The sequence below is a fragment of the Schistocerca piceifrons genome, chromosome 7 (assembly GCF_021461385.2).
Source record: "Schistocerca piceifrons isolate TAMUIC-IGC-003096 chromosome 7, iqSchPice1.1, whole genome shotgun sequence".
Classification (NCBI taxonomy): domain Eukaryota; kingdom Metazoa; phylum Arthropoda; class Insecta; order Orthoptera; family Acrididae; genus Schistocerca; species Schistocerca piceifrons.
Genome location: NC_060144.1, coordinates 516,506,829 through 516,524,309, shown reverse-complemented (window position 1 = coordinate 516,524,309; position 17,481 = coordinate 516,506,829). Strand labels below are relative to the sequence as shown.

The following is a 17,481-nucleotide window of genomic DNA, read 5'->3' as shown; positions in this document are numbered from 1 at the left end:
CTATTTCAGCCAATAAAGTTTTTGGTCCTTTTTTTCTTCGAAGGTGCAATTGTAACTGGGCACACCGATCTTGAAATGTTGCAGAATTGGCTGTTCCCTCAACTCGAAGAAGCATCACATCAATTCATATTCCAGCAGGATGGGACACAACCTCATTGGCACTTATCCATCCATGCCTATTTGAATGAAAGGTGCCCACAGCAGTGGATCAGTTGCCAGGCGGCTCATGACAGAGCACTTCATCACTGGCCTCCAAGAAGCCCTGACCTCAGTCCCTGTGATTTTTGTCTATGGGAGAATGTTAAAGATACGATGCCTCGACCACCTCTACCAGCTAAAATTGAGGAGCTAAAAGAAAGGAACAACTGAAGCTATCCAAACTGTTACACCAGAGATGCTACAGAGACTGTGGAACGAGTTTGAGTATCGGAGTTGATGTCACTTGAGTGTGTGGAGGGAGTCATAGTGAACATTTATGAACTTGTTTTCTACTGAAAAAGCTTTTAAGTACTCTTCACATTGATTAATTAACCAAGATTCCATCATGTTTCCTTGATTAAATACTGATTTTCAAGGTTGTGGTATTCCTTTTCAATTACCCTGTATTATAAACACTGTGTACCATTATGATTTGTTTCCAACTTTGGCATTAGTCACCAATGTTACAAATTAAAAAAAGCAATCTCTCCCTTTTCCACAGGTTTCTTGTAGGCACTTACTTTCATATGATGTGAGTACAGTAATAGCTTCAGTATAGACTCAGAAACACCTCACTGGAAATTTTTCCAACAAGATTAGGCACGGCTTCAGTTGTGCAAAATCAGTGCTCTGCCTTTCTGATAAGGGCACATCACACAAATACAACTCATTATTAAGATACATACATATAGTTATATACACTGATATTGTACAATTGAAGGTGTGCCTAATCTTGTTGGAAAAATTGCCAGTGAGGTGTTTCCGAGTCTATACTGAAGCTATTATCGTGTTCACATCGTATGAAAGTGAGTGCATACAAGAAACCTGTGCAAAAGGGAGAGATTGCTTTTATAAATTTGTAACATTGGTGACTAATGCCAAAGTTGGAAACAAGGAAGGTGATTCAGTTATTGGCAAATGTGGAACAGATGGAAGAAATGACAGAGATGAGAGACTAGTTCAATTTGCAGAACATATGTAAACACCTACAGGGTGTTCAGAAAGTCTCTCTACAGTGCCATATGATTGTTAGCTGTGCGTGCTGTATGCCGCAGTGAAAATACCGAAATGAAAGTCAGTGAAATACAAGTTATTAATTTATTGAATATTCATTTTTACTTACAAATTTTCACATTAAATGTGGAAAGTGTCCCCCCTGTGAATATTCATTTTTACTTACAAATTTTCACATTAAATGTGCAAAGTGTCCCCCTGTTGTTTAATACACAATTCAGTTTGTCTAATCATGTTTCCAAACACAAGCTGTAACATTTCTTTTGGACAGTTTTTATAGACAGTTGCTTTCGCTGCACCCCAGAAGAAAAAGTCAGGTGGTGTTAGGTCGGGCGATCATGGAGGCCAAAGTCCGTGTGAAATTATGTGATCACCAAAAACATCAGCAAGCAGTGACATTGAAACACGAGCTGTATGCACGGTTGCACCATCTTGTTGTAAATTATTTCACTTAACACAAGTTCTCCTATGAATGGGTACAGAATATCACTGCAGTATCATTGTGCATTTATTGTTTCATTAAAAAATATGGGACCCACAATCCGACGTCTAGAAATTGCAATCCAAACTCCTATTTTCACAGAATGAAGTGGTTCCTCATGAATACACAATCGATTTGCAGTACTCCACATACGAGAATTTTGTGAGTTCATTTTTCGTTTAGAATATCTCTTCCACTTTGTTGAACAAAATTTTTGAACCATTGACAATAATGCAGTCTCTTGCCATGATCAGTATTCAGTATTTTTCAGTTCTCGCACAACTGTCACTGTGTATGGGGAAAGTTTTAATTTTTTCCTAACAGCTGTGTGGGCCATTCCGACACTACATCCATTTTGTGGGCAAGTTTCTTACTAACTTGTTTGTACTCATGGACATTTTATCGGAAATATCGAGTAGTTTATCCCCAGACAAAATGCTAGGATGACCACTTCTCAATGCATCTGTCTCTGAACCTGTACTTCGAAATTTGTTAATCAGATCTCGCACAGTATTGCAGTGTGGGAGTGTTGTCTCTGGGAAAACTGAATTAAATGTTTGACAAACTGAAACTACGTATTTACCGCCAGCTTTGAACACTTGTTCGACTAAAAACACACGTTCTTCAATGGTTAGCATTTTAACAGTGACAAAATCAAAACAAATGAACAAAGGAACTAAACTTAAAGATTCACATCAACACGTAACAACACACACCAGCGATACTACTGATGCTGGCTGAGATAAATGAAACAGTGGAATGTTGGGAGAGTCCACTTGAAGGGAAGTAACCCAGGCAGGCAACCAGTCATACGGCACGTGTGGCTCACAATCATACGGCACTGTGGAGAGACTTTTTGAACACCCCGTGTTATGAATACATTCTTCAAGAAGCACCCTAGTCGCAAATGGACTGGGGATCCTAACTTTAAAGTGAAAAATGAAATAGATTTTATTCTTACCAACAGGCCTCAATACATTAAAGATGTCTCTGTGCTGAATAGGTTTAATACAGTGAAAATGGAGTAATAAGAGCAATATTTGAACTGAATATAGAAGATGAAAGATTGAAAGAAATTAAAGGAAAAAGAAGATTTTAAAATTTCAAAAACCTTGAAGAATGGAAAGTGGAATTTCAAGAAAGAATTAAGAGAAAATTAAAAGAATGTGAAGCAGAAGCAGTAACAAAGATACTAATCACAACATCTGAAGAAGTGGGTGGCTTGTGCAAATCTCAAGACTGACCAAAGAATCTGACAGATAAAGTGATACGTTTGATGGACAAGAGAACAAAAATGCGGTTCTCAGAAGGAAAAAAAAAAAAGAAAAAAAAAAAACAACATGAAAGATGACACCAAGAAGTGTGAAGCAGATGCACTAAAGGCCAATCTTTTAAATAAATTTAGTTTAAAGATGACTAAGCAGAAGCTTACGATTTGAAAGAATCAGCTAATAGCATTAGACACAGATCGGGGTCAAATTACAGATAAGAAAGAAATACTTGAATATATTGAGAATTTTTCTAGTAACCTGTACAGTAAAGTCAGTGATGATATCTTAATCCTAGATGAATTGACTGTCTTTGTTCCCCAAATACCAGAAATGTTCCCCACAGACATAAAACATGCTATAGACAAGATCAAAAAAGGAACTGCTCCAGGTAGTGATGACCTATCAGTCAACATTTTAAATCTGATGGATGGCAGATCTATAAAGGAAGTAGCTAAAAAATTTTTTAAGTTATTTGCACAATCGAAAATTACCAAGAGACTGGAATAAAGCCATAATAATCCTAATACATAAGAAAGGTAGTACTAGAGATATAAAAAGCTGTCACCCTACCAGCCTGTCCATACTGTACAAAGTTTTTACTAGAATTTTGACTATCAGATTGAGCACTACACTTGATGTGGCCCAACCCATTGAGCAACCTGGTTCCAATCAGGGTTTAATAACAGTTGATCATATCCTGACTCGTCGCAAAACAATTACTGGAACAAATGTCTACCTTCTACCTCACTGCCTTCCCTTTATAGATTTTGAAAAGCCATTCAATTTGATCAGCCACACAGTTGTTTTTGAGTCTCCAACAGAGCAATAAATAGAACAGACCTATATTGAAGTCTTATGTACAAAACTTCCACAGTGTTTGTGAATGTAGTTGAAGAAACCAATGAATTTCCCATTGAAAATGGTGTGAAACAATGTGACTGTGTGTGCAAAAGTAGTTACATCTGTCTTCGATGAAACAGTGTCTACTTTGGATTGGGAAACAAAGGGAATACAAATTCTGAGAAACAAATTAAATTACCCAAGGGTCATTGATGATATTGTTCAATTTGCAAATAGTATAGAAGAACTTCAAATATTGGTTAGTGAACTTGTGTTAATCTGCTCTGAAGTTGGCGTAAAAATGAACTGTGATAAAACCAAGATCTTGAGGAATGAATGGACAGTGGAGGAAAATTATCTGTTGGAAGTATGCAACTGCACGGGGTCACAGAATATGCCTATATGGAACAACTGCTAAGTATGGAGGGTAATCCAAAACCAGAAGTATTTCGACATATTAAGTTTGGCTGGCAAGCTTATGGAAGATGCTCTACAGTTCCGAAGTGCTCTACAGTTCCGAAGTCTAAGATGTTGGCGAAGCTGCAGAAGACAGTTTTTGGCCAGTGTATACTGCCAGTAATAATTAATGGCTGTGAGACAAGGACATTAAGTGAATTTGTTGTTAGAAAACTATTAGTAGCATAAAGAGGAATGGAAAAATCAATGTTGGGCTACACAAATGAAACTAACGACTGGACAAGTTAAAAATTGAATAAAAAATGATGTTCAGTAGTTAGGTTTTTGAATATCTGCATATTATTAGACTCAGTTGCTGCGTTTTCGTCAGGGTCTACAGTAGAGTCACGCAGCACATGCCGATAATCCGTTTAGATGCATAGTTTAGTTTTCCACAGTCTTTAGTATGAACAGAGACTGTGATTGTTGCGTGCGGATGTGAGCCGAGTTGGTGACACTTCGCTCTCAGCTTCAGGCTGTGGTGGCTTTGGTTACACAGCTTGAGGCTGCAGTGGATGGGCCCCACTTTGTGGGCTGGCCGTGGGGATTCAAAGGACGTCAAGCACGTCCGAGTCCTCCATTCAGTCCTCACCAGTGGCCAACCCAGTTGCTGCTTGCACTGAAGTTGATCCCTCACCTGTGGTCGAGTGGGAGGTCGCCCCGGGGCGAAGCAGGCGGCGAAAGACTTCCCAGGTGACAGCACGTAAGGCCACCCCAGTGTGTCTGACAAACAGGTTCCAGGTGCTGTCTGTGGCTAACACTGACACTGAGCCAGATGCTGTCGCCTGTCCCGTTTCAGAGGAAACCACTCAGCCTGCAAGATCCGGGCAATCACAGAGGGTGGAATTATTGGTTGTTGGGAGCCCCAATGCTAGGCACATTATGGGGCTCCTTAGGGACTTGGCTGACAAAAAGGGTAAGAAAACCAATGTACACTCTGTGTGCATATCAGGTGGAGTCATTCTAGATGTGGAAAGGGTCCTCCCGGATGCCATGAAGAGCACAGGGTGCAGCCAACTGCAGGTGGTTGCTTACGTTGGTACCAATGATGTGTGTCACTTTGGATCAGAATAGATTCTCTCTGGTTTCGAGTGGCTAACATGAACCATGGACCTTGCCGTTGGTGGAGAGGCTTGTGTGCCTCAACGATACAGATGGCTGTACCGTAGGTGCAACTACAATGGAGAGGTATCTGTTGGGAGGCCAGACAAACGTGGTTCCTGAACAGAGCCAGCAGCCTTTTCAGTAGTTGCAGGGTCAAGAGTCTGGATGATTGACTGATCTGGCCTTGTAACACTAACCAAAACGGCCTTGCTGTGCTGGTACTGTGAATGGCTGAAAGCAAGGGGAAACTACAGCCATAATTTTTCCCGAGGGCATGCAGCTTTACTGTGTGCTTAAATGATGATGCCGTCCTCTTGGGTAAAATATTCCGGAGGTAAAATAGTCCCCCATTCGGATCTCCGGGCGGAGACTACTCAAGAGGACGTCGTTACGAGGAAAAAGAAAACTGGTGTTCTACGGATCGGAGCGTGGAATGTCAGATCCCTTAATCGGGCAGGCAGGTTAGAAAATTTAAAAAGGGAAATGGATAGGTTAAAGTTAGATATAGTGGGAATTAGTGAAGTTCGGTGGCAGGAGGAACAAGACCTTTGGTCAGGAGAATACAGGGTTATAAATACAAAATCAAATAGGGGTAATGCAGGAGTAGGTTTAATAATGAATAAAAAATAGGAGTGTGGGTAAGCTACTACAAACAGCATAGTGAACGCATTATTGTGGCCAAGATAGACACAAAGCCCACACCTACTACAGTAGTACAAGTTTATATGCCAACTAGCTCTGCAGATGATGAAGAAATTGATGAAATGTATGATGAGATAAAAGAAATTATTCAGGTGGTGAAGGGAGACAAAAATTTAATAGTCATGGGTGACTGGAATTCGAGAGTAGGAAAAGGGAGAGAAGGAAACATAGTAGGTGAATATGGATTGGGGGTAAGAAATAAGAGAGGAAGCCGTCTGATAAAATTTTGCACAGAGCATAACTTAATCAATGCTAACACTTGGTTCAAGAATCGTAAAAGAAGGTTGTGTACATGGAAGAATCCTGGAGATACTAGAAGGTATCAGATAGATTATATAATGATAAGACAGAGATTTAGGAACCAAGTTTTAAATTGTAAGACATTTCCAGGGGCAGATGTGGACTCTGACCACAATCTATTGGTTATGAACTGTAGATTAAAACTGAAGAAACTACAAAAAGGTGGGAATTTAAGGAGATGGGACCTGGGTAAACTGCAAGAACCAGTGGTTGTACAGATTCAGTGAGAGAATAAGGGAACAATTGACAAGAATGGGGGAAAGAAATACAGTAGAAGAAGAACGGGTAGCTCTGAGGGATGAAATAGTGAAGACAGCAGAGGATCAAGTAGGTAAAAAGATGAAGGCTAGTATAAATCCTTGGGTAACAGAAGAAATATTGAATTTAATTCATGAAAGGAGAAAATATAAAAATGCAGTAAATGAAGCAGGCAAACGTCTCAAAAATGAGATCGACAGGAAGAGCAAAATGGCTAAGCAGGGATGGCTAGAGGACAAATGTAAGGATGTAAAGGCCTATCTCACTAAGGGTAAGATATATACTGCCTACAGGAAAATTAAAGAGACCTTTGCAGAAAAGAGAACCACTTGTATGAATATAAAGAGCTCAGATGGAAACCCAGTTCTAAGCAAAGATGGGAAAGCAGAAAGGTGGAAGGAGTATATAGAGGGTCTATACAAGGGCGAAGTACTTGAGGACAATATTATGGAAATGGAAGAGGATGTAGATGAAGATGAAATGGGAGACACAATACTGTATGAAGAATTTGACAGAGCACTGAAAGACCTGAGCCGAAACAAGGCCCCGGGAGTAGACAACATTCCATTAGAACTACTGATGGCCTTGGGAGAGCAAGTCCTGACCAAACTCTACCATCTGGTGAGCAAGATGTATGAGACAGGTGAAATACCCTCAGACTTCAAGAAGAATATAATAATTCCAATCTCAAAGAAAGCAGGTGTTGACAGATGTGAAAATTACCGAACTTTCAGTTTAATAAGTCCCAGCTGCAAAATACTTACACGAATTCGTTACAGATGAGTGGAAAAACTGGTAGAAGTCGACCTCGGGGAAGATCAGTTTGGATTCCATAGAAATATTGGAACACGTGAGGCAATACTGACCTTACGACTTATCTTAGAAGAAAGATTAAGGAAAGGCAAACCTACGTTTCTAGCATTTGTAGACTTAGAGAAAGCTTTTGACAATGTTGACTGGAATACTCTCTTTCAAGTTCTAAAGGTGGCAGGGATAAAATACAGGGAGCGAAAGGCTATTTACAATTTGTACAGAAAGCAGATGGCATTTATAAGAGTCGAGGGGCATGAAAGGGAAGCAATGGTTGGGAAGGGAGTGAGACAGGGTTGTAGCCCCTCCCTGATGTTATTCAATCTGTATATTGAGCAAGCAGTAAAGGAAACAAAAGAAAAATTCGTAGTAGGCATTAAAATCCATGGAGAAAAAATAAAAACTTTGAGGTTTGCTGATGACATTGTAATTCCGTCACAGACAGCAAAGAACCTGGAAGAGCAGCTGAACGGAATGGACATGGTCTTGAAAGGAGGATATAAGATGAATATCAACAAAAGCCAAACGAGGATAATGGAATGTAGTCGAATTGAGTCGGGTGATGCTGAGGGAATTAGATTAGGAAATGAGACACTTTAAGTAGTAAAGGAATTTTGCTATTTGGGGAGCAAAATAACTGATGATGGTTGAAGTAGAGTGGATATAAAATGTAGACTGGCAATGGCAAGGAAAGCATTTCTGAAGAAGAGAAATTTGTTAACATCGAGTATAGATTTAAGTGTCAGGAAGTCGTTTCTGAAAGTATCTGTATGGAGTGTAGCCATGTTTGGAAGTGAAACACGGACAATAAATAGTTTGGACAAGATAGGAATAGAAGCTTTCGAAATGTGGTGTTACAGACGAATGCCGAAGATTAGTTGGGTAGATCACATAAGTAATGAGGAGGTATTGAATAGAATTGGGGAGAAGAGGAGTTTGTGGCACAACCTGACAAGAAGAATGGACTGGTTAGTAGGACATGTTCTGAGGCATCAAGGGACCACTATTTTAGCATTGGAGGGCAGTGTGGAGGGTAAAAATCATAGAGGGAGACCAAGAGATGAATACACTAAGCAGATTCAGAAGGATGTAGGTTGCAATAAGTACTGGGAGATGAAGAAGCTTGCACAGGATTGGGTAACATGGAGAGCTGCATCAAACCAGTCTCAGTACTGAAGACAACAACAACAACAACAACAACAGCAGCAGCAGCAGCAGAAGTGGTAAAGGGTGCCAGTCTTGCTTGCAAGATGAAAGCAGAGCTGACCATTTGCAGCATAGTTGACAGGACCGATTGCGGACCTCTGGTACAGAGCCGAGTGGAGGGTCTGAATCAGAGACTCAGACAGTTCTTCGACCGTGTAGGTTGCATATTCCTCGACTTGCGCCAAAGGGTGGTTGGGTTTCAGGTTCTGCTGAATGGGTCAGGTGTCCACTATACGCAGGAGGCGGCTAAACGGGTAGCAGGGGCTTTGCGGCATTGACTGGGCGGTTTTTTAGGTTAGAGGGTCTCGGGAAAACACAAGAAGGGCTTCAGTCACAAAGGGTGCAGGCTAAACACAGGAAGAACGTAGATACGGGAACCACTGGTATAACAGTTGTAAATTGTGCTAGCTGTGTTGGGAAAGTACCAGAGCTCCAAGTGCTAATAGAAAGCACTGATGCTCAAATTGTTATAGGCCAGATGTAAGCTTAGCCGAAATTGTTGCGAAGAACCTAACAGTGTTCCGAAAGGATAGGCTAAACATGATTGGCGGTGGCGTGTTAATTGCTGTCAGAAGTAGTTTAACTTGTTGCGAAATTGAAGTAGTTGCTGAAAGGTTCAAAGAAAACTTGAGTTTGATTTCAAACACGTACTCGACTCATTCGATAATAGTTGGTGGTGACTTTAATTTACCCTCGATATGTTGGCGAAAATACATGTTCAATCTACATCTACATCTACATAGATACTCTGCAAATCACATTTAAGTGCCTGGCAGAGGGTTTATTGAACCACCTTCACAATTCTCTATTGTTCCAATCTCGTATAGCGCGCGGGAAGAATGAACACCTATATCTTTCCACACGAGCTCTTATTTCCCTTATTTTATCTTTGTGATTATCCTCTCTATGTAAGTCGGTGTCAACAAAATATTTTCGCATTCGGAGGAGAAAGTTGGTGATTGGAATTTCATGAGAAGATTCTGTCGCAATGAAAAATGCCTTTCTTTTAATGATGTTGAGCCCAAATCCTGTATCATTTCATTGACACTCTCTCCCAATTTTCACGATAATACAAAACATGCTGTCTTTCTTTGAACTTTTTCGATGTACTCAGTCAGTCCTATCTGGTAAGGGTCCGACACCGCGCAACAGTATTCTAAAAGAGGACAGACAAGTGTAGTGTAGGCAGTCTCCTTTGTAGGTCTGTTACATTTTCTAAGTGTGCTGCCAATGAAACGCAGTCTTTGGTTAGCCTTCCCCACAAAATTTTTGTGTGTTCTTTCCAATTTAAATTGTTTGTAATTGTAATTCCTAGGTATTTAGTTGAATTTACAGCTTTTAGATTAGACTGATTTATCGTGTAACCGAAGTTTAACGCGTTCTTTTTAGCGCTCGTGTGGGTGACCTCACACTTCTAGTTATTTAAGGTCAACTGCCACTTTTCGCACCATTTCGATATTTCTTCTGGATCATTTTGCAGTTTGTTTTGACCTTCTGATGACTTTATTAGTTGATAAACGACAGCGTCATCTGCAAACAACCGAAGACGGCTGCTCAGATTGTTTCCCAAATTGTTTATATAGATAAGGAACAGCAAAGCGCCTATAACACTACCTTGGGGAATGCCAGAAATCACTTCTGTTTTACTCAATGATTTTCCATCAGTTACAACGAAGAACGAACTGTGACCTCTCCGACAGGAAATCACAGATCCAGGCACACAACTGAGACGATATTCCACGAGCACGCAATTTCACTATGAGCCACTTGTGTGGTACAGTGTCAAAAGCCTTCCGGAAATCCAGAAATACGGAATCGATCTGAAATCCCTTGTCAATAGCACTCAGCACTTCATGTGAATAGAGAGCTAGTTGTGTTTCACAAGAACAATGTTTTCTAAACCCATGTTGACTGTTTGTCAGTAGACCGTTTTCTTCGAGATAATTCATTACGTTCGAACACAATATATGTTATAAAATCCTGCTGCATATCGACGTTAGCGGTATGGGCCTGTAATTTAGTGGATTACTCCTACTATCTTTCTTGAATATTGGTGTGACCTGTGCAACTTTCCAGTCTTTGGGTACGGATCTTTCGTCGAGCGAACGGTTGTATATGATTGTTAAGTCTGGAGCTAATGCATCCACATACTCTGAAAGGAACCTAATTGGTATACAGTCTGGACCAGAAGACTTGCTTTTATTCAGTGATGTAAGTTGCTTCACTACTCTGAGGATATTTACTTCTACGTTACTCATGTTGGCAGCTGTTCTCGATTCGAATTCTGGAATATTTACTTCATTTTCTTTTGTGAAGGCATTTTGGAAGGCTATGGTTAGTAACTCTGCTTTGGCAGCACGGTCTTCGGTAGTATCTCCATTGCTGTCCCGCAGAGAAGGCATTGATTGTTTCTCGCCGCTAACATACTTCACATACAACCGGAATCGCTTTAGATTTTCTCCCAAGTTTTGAGACAAAGTTTCATTGTGGAAACTGTTATAAGCATCTCGCACTGAAGTCCACGCTGAATTTTGGGCTTCTGTAAAAGATTGCCAATCTTGGGAATTTTGCGTCTGTTTAAATTTGGCATGTTTGTTTCGTTGTTTCTGCAATAGTGTTCTAACCGTTTTGTGTACCAAGGAGGATCAGCTCCGTCATTTGTTAATTTATTTGGTACAAATCTCTCAATAGCTGCCGATACTATTTCTTTGAATTTAAGCCACTTCTGGTCTACACTTACATTATTAATTTGGAATGAGTGGAGATTGTCTCTCAGGAAGTCGTCAAGTGAATTTTTATCTGCTTTTTTCAATAGGTATATTTTTCGCTTATTTTCCGAGGATTTGGGGATTACAATATTCAATCTCGCTACGACAGCCCTGTGTTCACTAATCCCTGAATCGGTTTTAATGCTCGTTATTAACTCCGGAGGTATGCATAAAATATCATCCGAAATTGTGCTAAATGCATTTTCTGAAAATTATTTCGAGCAGTTAGTTCATGAGCCCATGCGAATAGTAAATGGTTATGAAAACACATTTGACCTCTTAGCAACAAATAATCCTGAGTTATGTTAACGGCAGGAAACAATCAGTGCCTTCTCAGCACTATAGCAATGTAGATACTATCGAAGACAGTGCTGCCAAAGCAGAGTTACTAAACACAGCCTTCCGAGAGGCCTTCACAAAAGAAAATGAAGTAAATATTCCAGAATTCGAATCGAGAACAGCTGCCAACATCAGTAACGTAGAAGTAGATATCCACGGAGTAGTGAAGCAACTTAAATCACTTAATAAAAGCAAGTCTTCTGGTCGAGACTGTATACCAATTAGGTTCCCTTTGGAGTATGCTGATGCATTAGCTCCATACTTAACAATCATATACAACCGTTCACTTGACAAAGAAAGATCCGTACCCAAAGACTGGAAAGTTGCACAGGTCACACCAATATTTAAGAAAGGTAGTAGGAGTAATCCACTAAATTACAGGCCCATATCACTAATGTCGATATGCAGCAGGATTTTATAACATATATTGTGTTCGAACGTAATGAATTACTTCGAAAAAAACGATCTATTGACACACAGTCAACATGGGCTTAGAAAATGTCGTTCCTGTGAAACACAACTAGCTCTTTATTCACATGAAGTGTTGAGTGCTGTTGACTAGGGATTTCAGATCAATTCCGTATTGCTGGATTTCTGGAAGGCTTTTGACAAGGTACCACACAAATGGCTTGTGGTGAAATTTTGTGTTTGGAATATCGTCTCAGTTATATGACTGGAATTGTGATTTCCTGTCAGAGAGGTCACAGTTTGTAGCAACTGACGGAAAGTCATTGAGTGAAACAGAAGAGATCTCTGGCATTCCCCAAGGTAGTGTTATAGGCCCTTTGCTGTTCCTTATCTATATAAACGATTTGGGAGACAATCTGAGCAGCCGTCTTCGGTTGTTTGCAGATGACGCTGTTGTTTATCAGATAATAGTCATCAGAAGATCAAAACAAACTGCAAAACGATTTAGAAAAGATATTTGAATGGTGCGAAAATTGGCAGTTGAATCTAAATTTAAACAAAAGTATGAGGTCATCCAAATGATTGCGAAAAGAAATCCTTTAAACTTCGGTTACACGATAAATCAGTCAAATCTAAAGGCCGTAAATTCAACTAAATACCTAGGAATTACAATTACGAACAACTTAAATTGGAAGGAACACATAGAAAATGTTGTGGGGAAGCCTAACCAAAGACTGCGTTTTATTGGTAGGATACTTAGAAAATGTAACAGAGCTACTAAGGAGACTGCCTACACTATGCTTGTCCGTCCTCTTTTAGAATACTGCTGCGCAATGCGGGATCCTTACCATATAGGACTGACGGAGTATATCGAAAAAGTTCAAAGGAAGTCAGCACGTTTTGCATTATTGCAAAAATTGGGAGAGTGTCACAGAAATGATACAGGATTTGGGCTGGACATCATTAAAAGAAAGGCTTTTTCGTTGCGACGGAATCTTCTCACGAAATTCCAATCATCAACTTTCTCCTCCGATTGTTGACACTGACCTACAGAGGGAGGAACGATCACCACGATAAAATAGGGGAAATTAGAGCTCGTACAGAAAGATATAGGTGTTCATTCTTTCCACGCTCTATACGAGATTGGAATAATAGAGAATTGTGAAGGTGGTTTGATGAACACTTAAATGTGATTTGCACAGTATCCATATAGATGTAGATATCACAAAATGCATGGTAATCAAGTAACAGAAAATTTAATACCTCAAAAGGTGTAGAGTATTTATCACATGAAAGTCATTATGGTAGAATGAGTTATTTTTCTTGCCATTTGAAATAAAATTTTGCCATTTGTTAATTATAAAATTACAAGGAAACAGACTGGCTGGCAAGCATGTACCTTAAGGAGATGAAATTTTAAGTTCTACTATTTGATACCTCCTGATAGTAAATATTAGTCAGCCATACTGACTAGTGTAATTTTGGGGTTTTATCAAGTAAACTATCATTTGCTAATTATGAGCTTATTTTAGTGAAAAAGGGTATACATGCTTTAGAGAATGAAAAGTATTACTTATGTGTTTATTTTACAGTTAATAATTGATAACACATGTTGTACAACCTTCAGTTTAGCACGTTGTTTCTTTAAATGTCCAAAATGTTCACTGTTGGCGGCTATACACAAAGCAGAATGATGAGTGGTCGCCACCGCTACGTCAGTCAGTGTTACAGTGGAGATCGCTGAACATGTCACTGTAATCTCTTGGCGAAGTTCCTCCAGCATGCGTGGCTTACATCGATAGATGTTCTCTTTCACAGTTCCCCACAAGTAAAAGTCCGTGGAGGGAACTCAGTGGGCCCTCTTCGTCCAGTCCAATGCTCCGGAAAATTGTCGTCCAGAAAAGATTGTACGGCTAGGTGGTAGTGCCCCATCCTGTTGGTAGAAGACCTCTTCATCAGCTCCATAAAGTGCACGTATACCTGGCAAACATTTCCAGGTACACTTCTCCAGTGACAGTAAAGTTGCATTTGGTGATCAGGAGTGTCATCATTTATCGCATGCAGTAATGTGGAATGTAAACTTTCCTCTTTGCACCTTTCAGAATGTTTCATACACAAGTACTACGAATGCTCACTTCACGTGCACATTGTGTAGCTAACTTCTGTGGAGAATTAACAAACATTTCCAGCATGAGAGCCAATGAAGCAGGACTTATAGCTGTACACTGTCTTCCTGATCTTCCTTTGTAAATATCACTTATCGTCCCATGCAATTCAAACCTGTCAGTGACGTGTTAGGGGGGTTGGCGGTTCTGTTTCAAACTCCCACCTCCGCTGACGTTGCAATTCAACGGCATTATCAAACTTGAAAAACCACTTCTCAATACATTTTCATTGCTCGAATGTCAGATGTGCTCCAGCCATCTTGTTTTATCAATACCGAGATGAAAGTACTAATATCTGTTGAGCTGAAGACCGTACTACAACAAGCTCATAATTCAAATCAAATGACAATATTGATATCTCGATAGAGCCTGTTAAAGAGTGTATACATTTCTCTGGCGGACTCTGTATTAAATCATGTTATTCATAGAGTGTAAGTTGTTAGTCAGATAACTAAATTAACTGTTGCGTTATATGAAAGCCATACATGCATATCGACACTGCCTTAATGCAGCCTGTAAGGACTCTAAATTTTTTACACTTAATGCTATCAAAATTTTATGACTATAAGCTTGTGTATAATTTTCCTGCAGGAAAACTAGATGAACTGGACGCTGGAAAACACCCTTATCAAGAAAAGGAACCTCTTCCCCCATGGCCAGATAATACTAACCCTCACACTGGGGAAGTTGGAGGACCTCGTGGGCCTGAACCTACACGTTATGGGGACTGGGAAAGAAAAGGACGTGTGACAGATTTTTGAGTTCTAAATAATTGGACACATCAGCAAGTTCATTGTGTGAATGAATGCTTGGCTTTATGTACATGTAGATAAAAATAAGGGACATTGAGTAAGTCATTGTTAAATAAAATATTAAAACCTGTTGAAGTGTTAATTGTGTGTTAAAGTATTAATATGTAAATATATTTATGCGAATCTAGACAAATATGCGTATACAATTTTTCCATTTCTGTATTATGCCCTACTGGAATGACTGAAACCAAAGACGCCTCAGTCCAACCATACTTTCATCAATTCAAAATCTATTACCTCTTAAAGCAATCAGTGGGCTGCTGCTGCAGATCACATTACATGTTTGTGACATTCACGCTACTTTTGTGTAACACTGACTCTTGATGTAGACTGGCTCTTATTATATAAGGATGTTGTAAAGGCGTCCATTCAAATCAACGAAGATTATCATGGTTATTGTAGATGATGGTGGTACTACACTATGATCCTTAGTTTGTAAAGTTATATTCACACTGAAGTTTGCAACATGATTCATACAGTTTTCCCGCAGACAACTGGGTGATCGATGTTTGCAACATGTTTCAAACACTGAAACAGCTATCGGTGAATGTCAAATGAAACTGTTTCCAACCAGCTGTCACATATTGCCACTATATGGCTGTAGTGTTCCTGATTGTTAGTTTTGATTCTGTGTGATGCATTTGTGGTTGCACTGATTATTATTATTGAAAGATATTGGATGAGGCAGCAAGTTGGAATTAAAATTATTGTGGGGAATGTAAGAAGTTTCAGTTATAGAAATGCAAATAGGAAACAGGACTCACTGGAGAAATTGTGCTGCATTTCACATCAGCAGTAACTCAATGAACAAAAAGATTAGATCACTGGTTGTGCAATACCAATGGGAGTAAAATAAGATTTAGGACAGTAAGAAGTTGGATAAAGCCCCTGAAACAGTTTACAAGCTGATGTGGCACAAAGAGGACAAAACAGTGGGACAAATGAGTGTGACGCCAGTGCAGTGTATGTTGCAGGCAAATTATGGAAACTAGCATCACTCTAGAGGTCATTAATAGAACAAAATTAGTTGAGTTCTTTTTGAAGCAGAATTATAGGATTACAGAAGTGCAGTGCCTTCGGTGACGGTGGATGTGGTAGAGGCATCAAAATGTGGCAATTCTCCTGTCACATTCACAACAAGCAATCGTGCCAAAATAAATGAAGTTGCTTTTGATAATGTAGTTGACATCATTCAATAAAATATGTGTATCAAGATACTTTTTAAATTCAATTACTATTACATTAACATAACCTTTCACACTTTCAACCAGTGCTCTGCAAACTTCACGTGCTATTTGAGATATGACTTGCTTCAAAATTTGAATTAAATGTGCTAGACACTGAAACAAATCTCCGTTTGCCAAAAAAATGAAGAGTTACAGAAAGCTCCTGTAACAGGTTATTTATGCAACTTTTTCTGTAGTATGTTTTTGAGCATTAGGACAACTACACCTTTCTCTTTGCCTGCTCATTTTTTGTGTTAACAGAACACTAATACATATCAGTATAGTTTCCTCATCAATAGACATAGTGTACTAGATGATGTGAGTACTCTACAAGGAATGAAGATGCAGATGATGTCAGTATGCCATGAGAAATGTTTGCCACCAGTGTGGACATAAACCTTAAAGCAGAAACAATGTTGTGAACAGTGTTAGAAATGTGTTTGCAACAAAAACATGCTGCAAACTTGGGGTGAATGCTGCTTAAGACTGTTGAACAGTGAGTGTATTCTACAAAATATGGCTGCTAGGACAGTGTACAATCTGTGAGATACAAGATTCTATTACTTTTTTTCTGTGAATCTGCTATATTTCCTGCACCCACTGGCTATTCCACTCCTCCCCCTCTGCATATATAATACTATCTGAAGAACCCGGCATTGCCCAGGTATTTGTTGTGCCCATTTTTTTTATTGGAAATGGAAATAAAATGAACTGTGTTTGTCGTGTGTTGTTCCTGTACACTGGGTGCAGCTGCTTCATATGTCTAAAACACAATTTTGTAAACATTTCAGTGGCAATGCCTCTTCATAGTTCTATAGACAGCTGTTGTTTCCACTTAGACCCATTTGTGCTTTGCAGTTGAAAGCTGTCAAAAGTGCTGCCAGATGTCAAGGATTTCGTTAATTTGACTCAATTGTAGCAGTGTTTAGCAGTAAAGAAGAAGTGTATTAAAACTTCATTCATGGTATGGCATTTTTTCATACATCTCGGTGGTTATGATGTCATGTCTCCTGAATTATGATAAGTTAGTGGTTCTTACCCGCACAGTGACTGTTGCCTGACAGTAAGGGATATGTATACCAAGTTCAGTTGAAATTGGTCTGGTGGTTTAGGAGGAGATGTG

The 17,481-nt window shown here is 39.5% G+C and overlaps 1 protein-coding gene across 3 annotated transcripts in view; it reads left to right on the top strand.

The window, feature by feature from the left end:
- Positions 1–15,214, top strand: part of LOC124804740 (succinate dehydrogenase assembly factor 4, mitochondrial-like) — a 34,233-nt gene extending 19,019 nt beyond the window's left edge. For 2 of the 3 annotated variants that reach the window (XM_047265035.1, XM_047265037.1), the window contains exon 3: positions 14,912–15,214. In XM_047265035.1, coding sequence (XP_047120991.1) covers positions 14,912–15,081 — 170 coding nt within the window. In that variant the 3' untranslated portion in view covers positions 15,082–15,214. Of the gene's footprint in view, positions 1–84; positions 529–14,911 lie in introns of those variants that run through there. The other variant, XM_047265036.1, reaches the window with a different exon arrangement.
- The last annotated feature ends 2,267 nt before the right edge of the window (positions 15,215–17,481 follow it).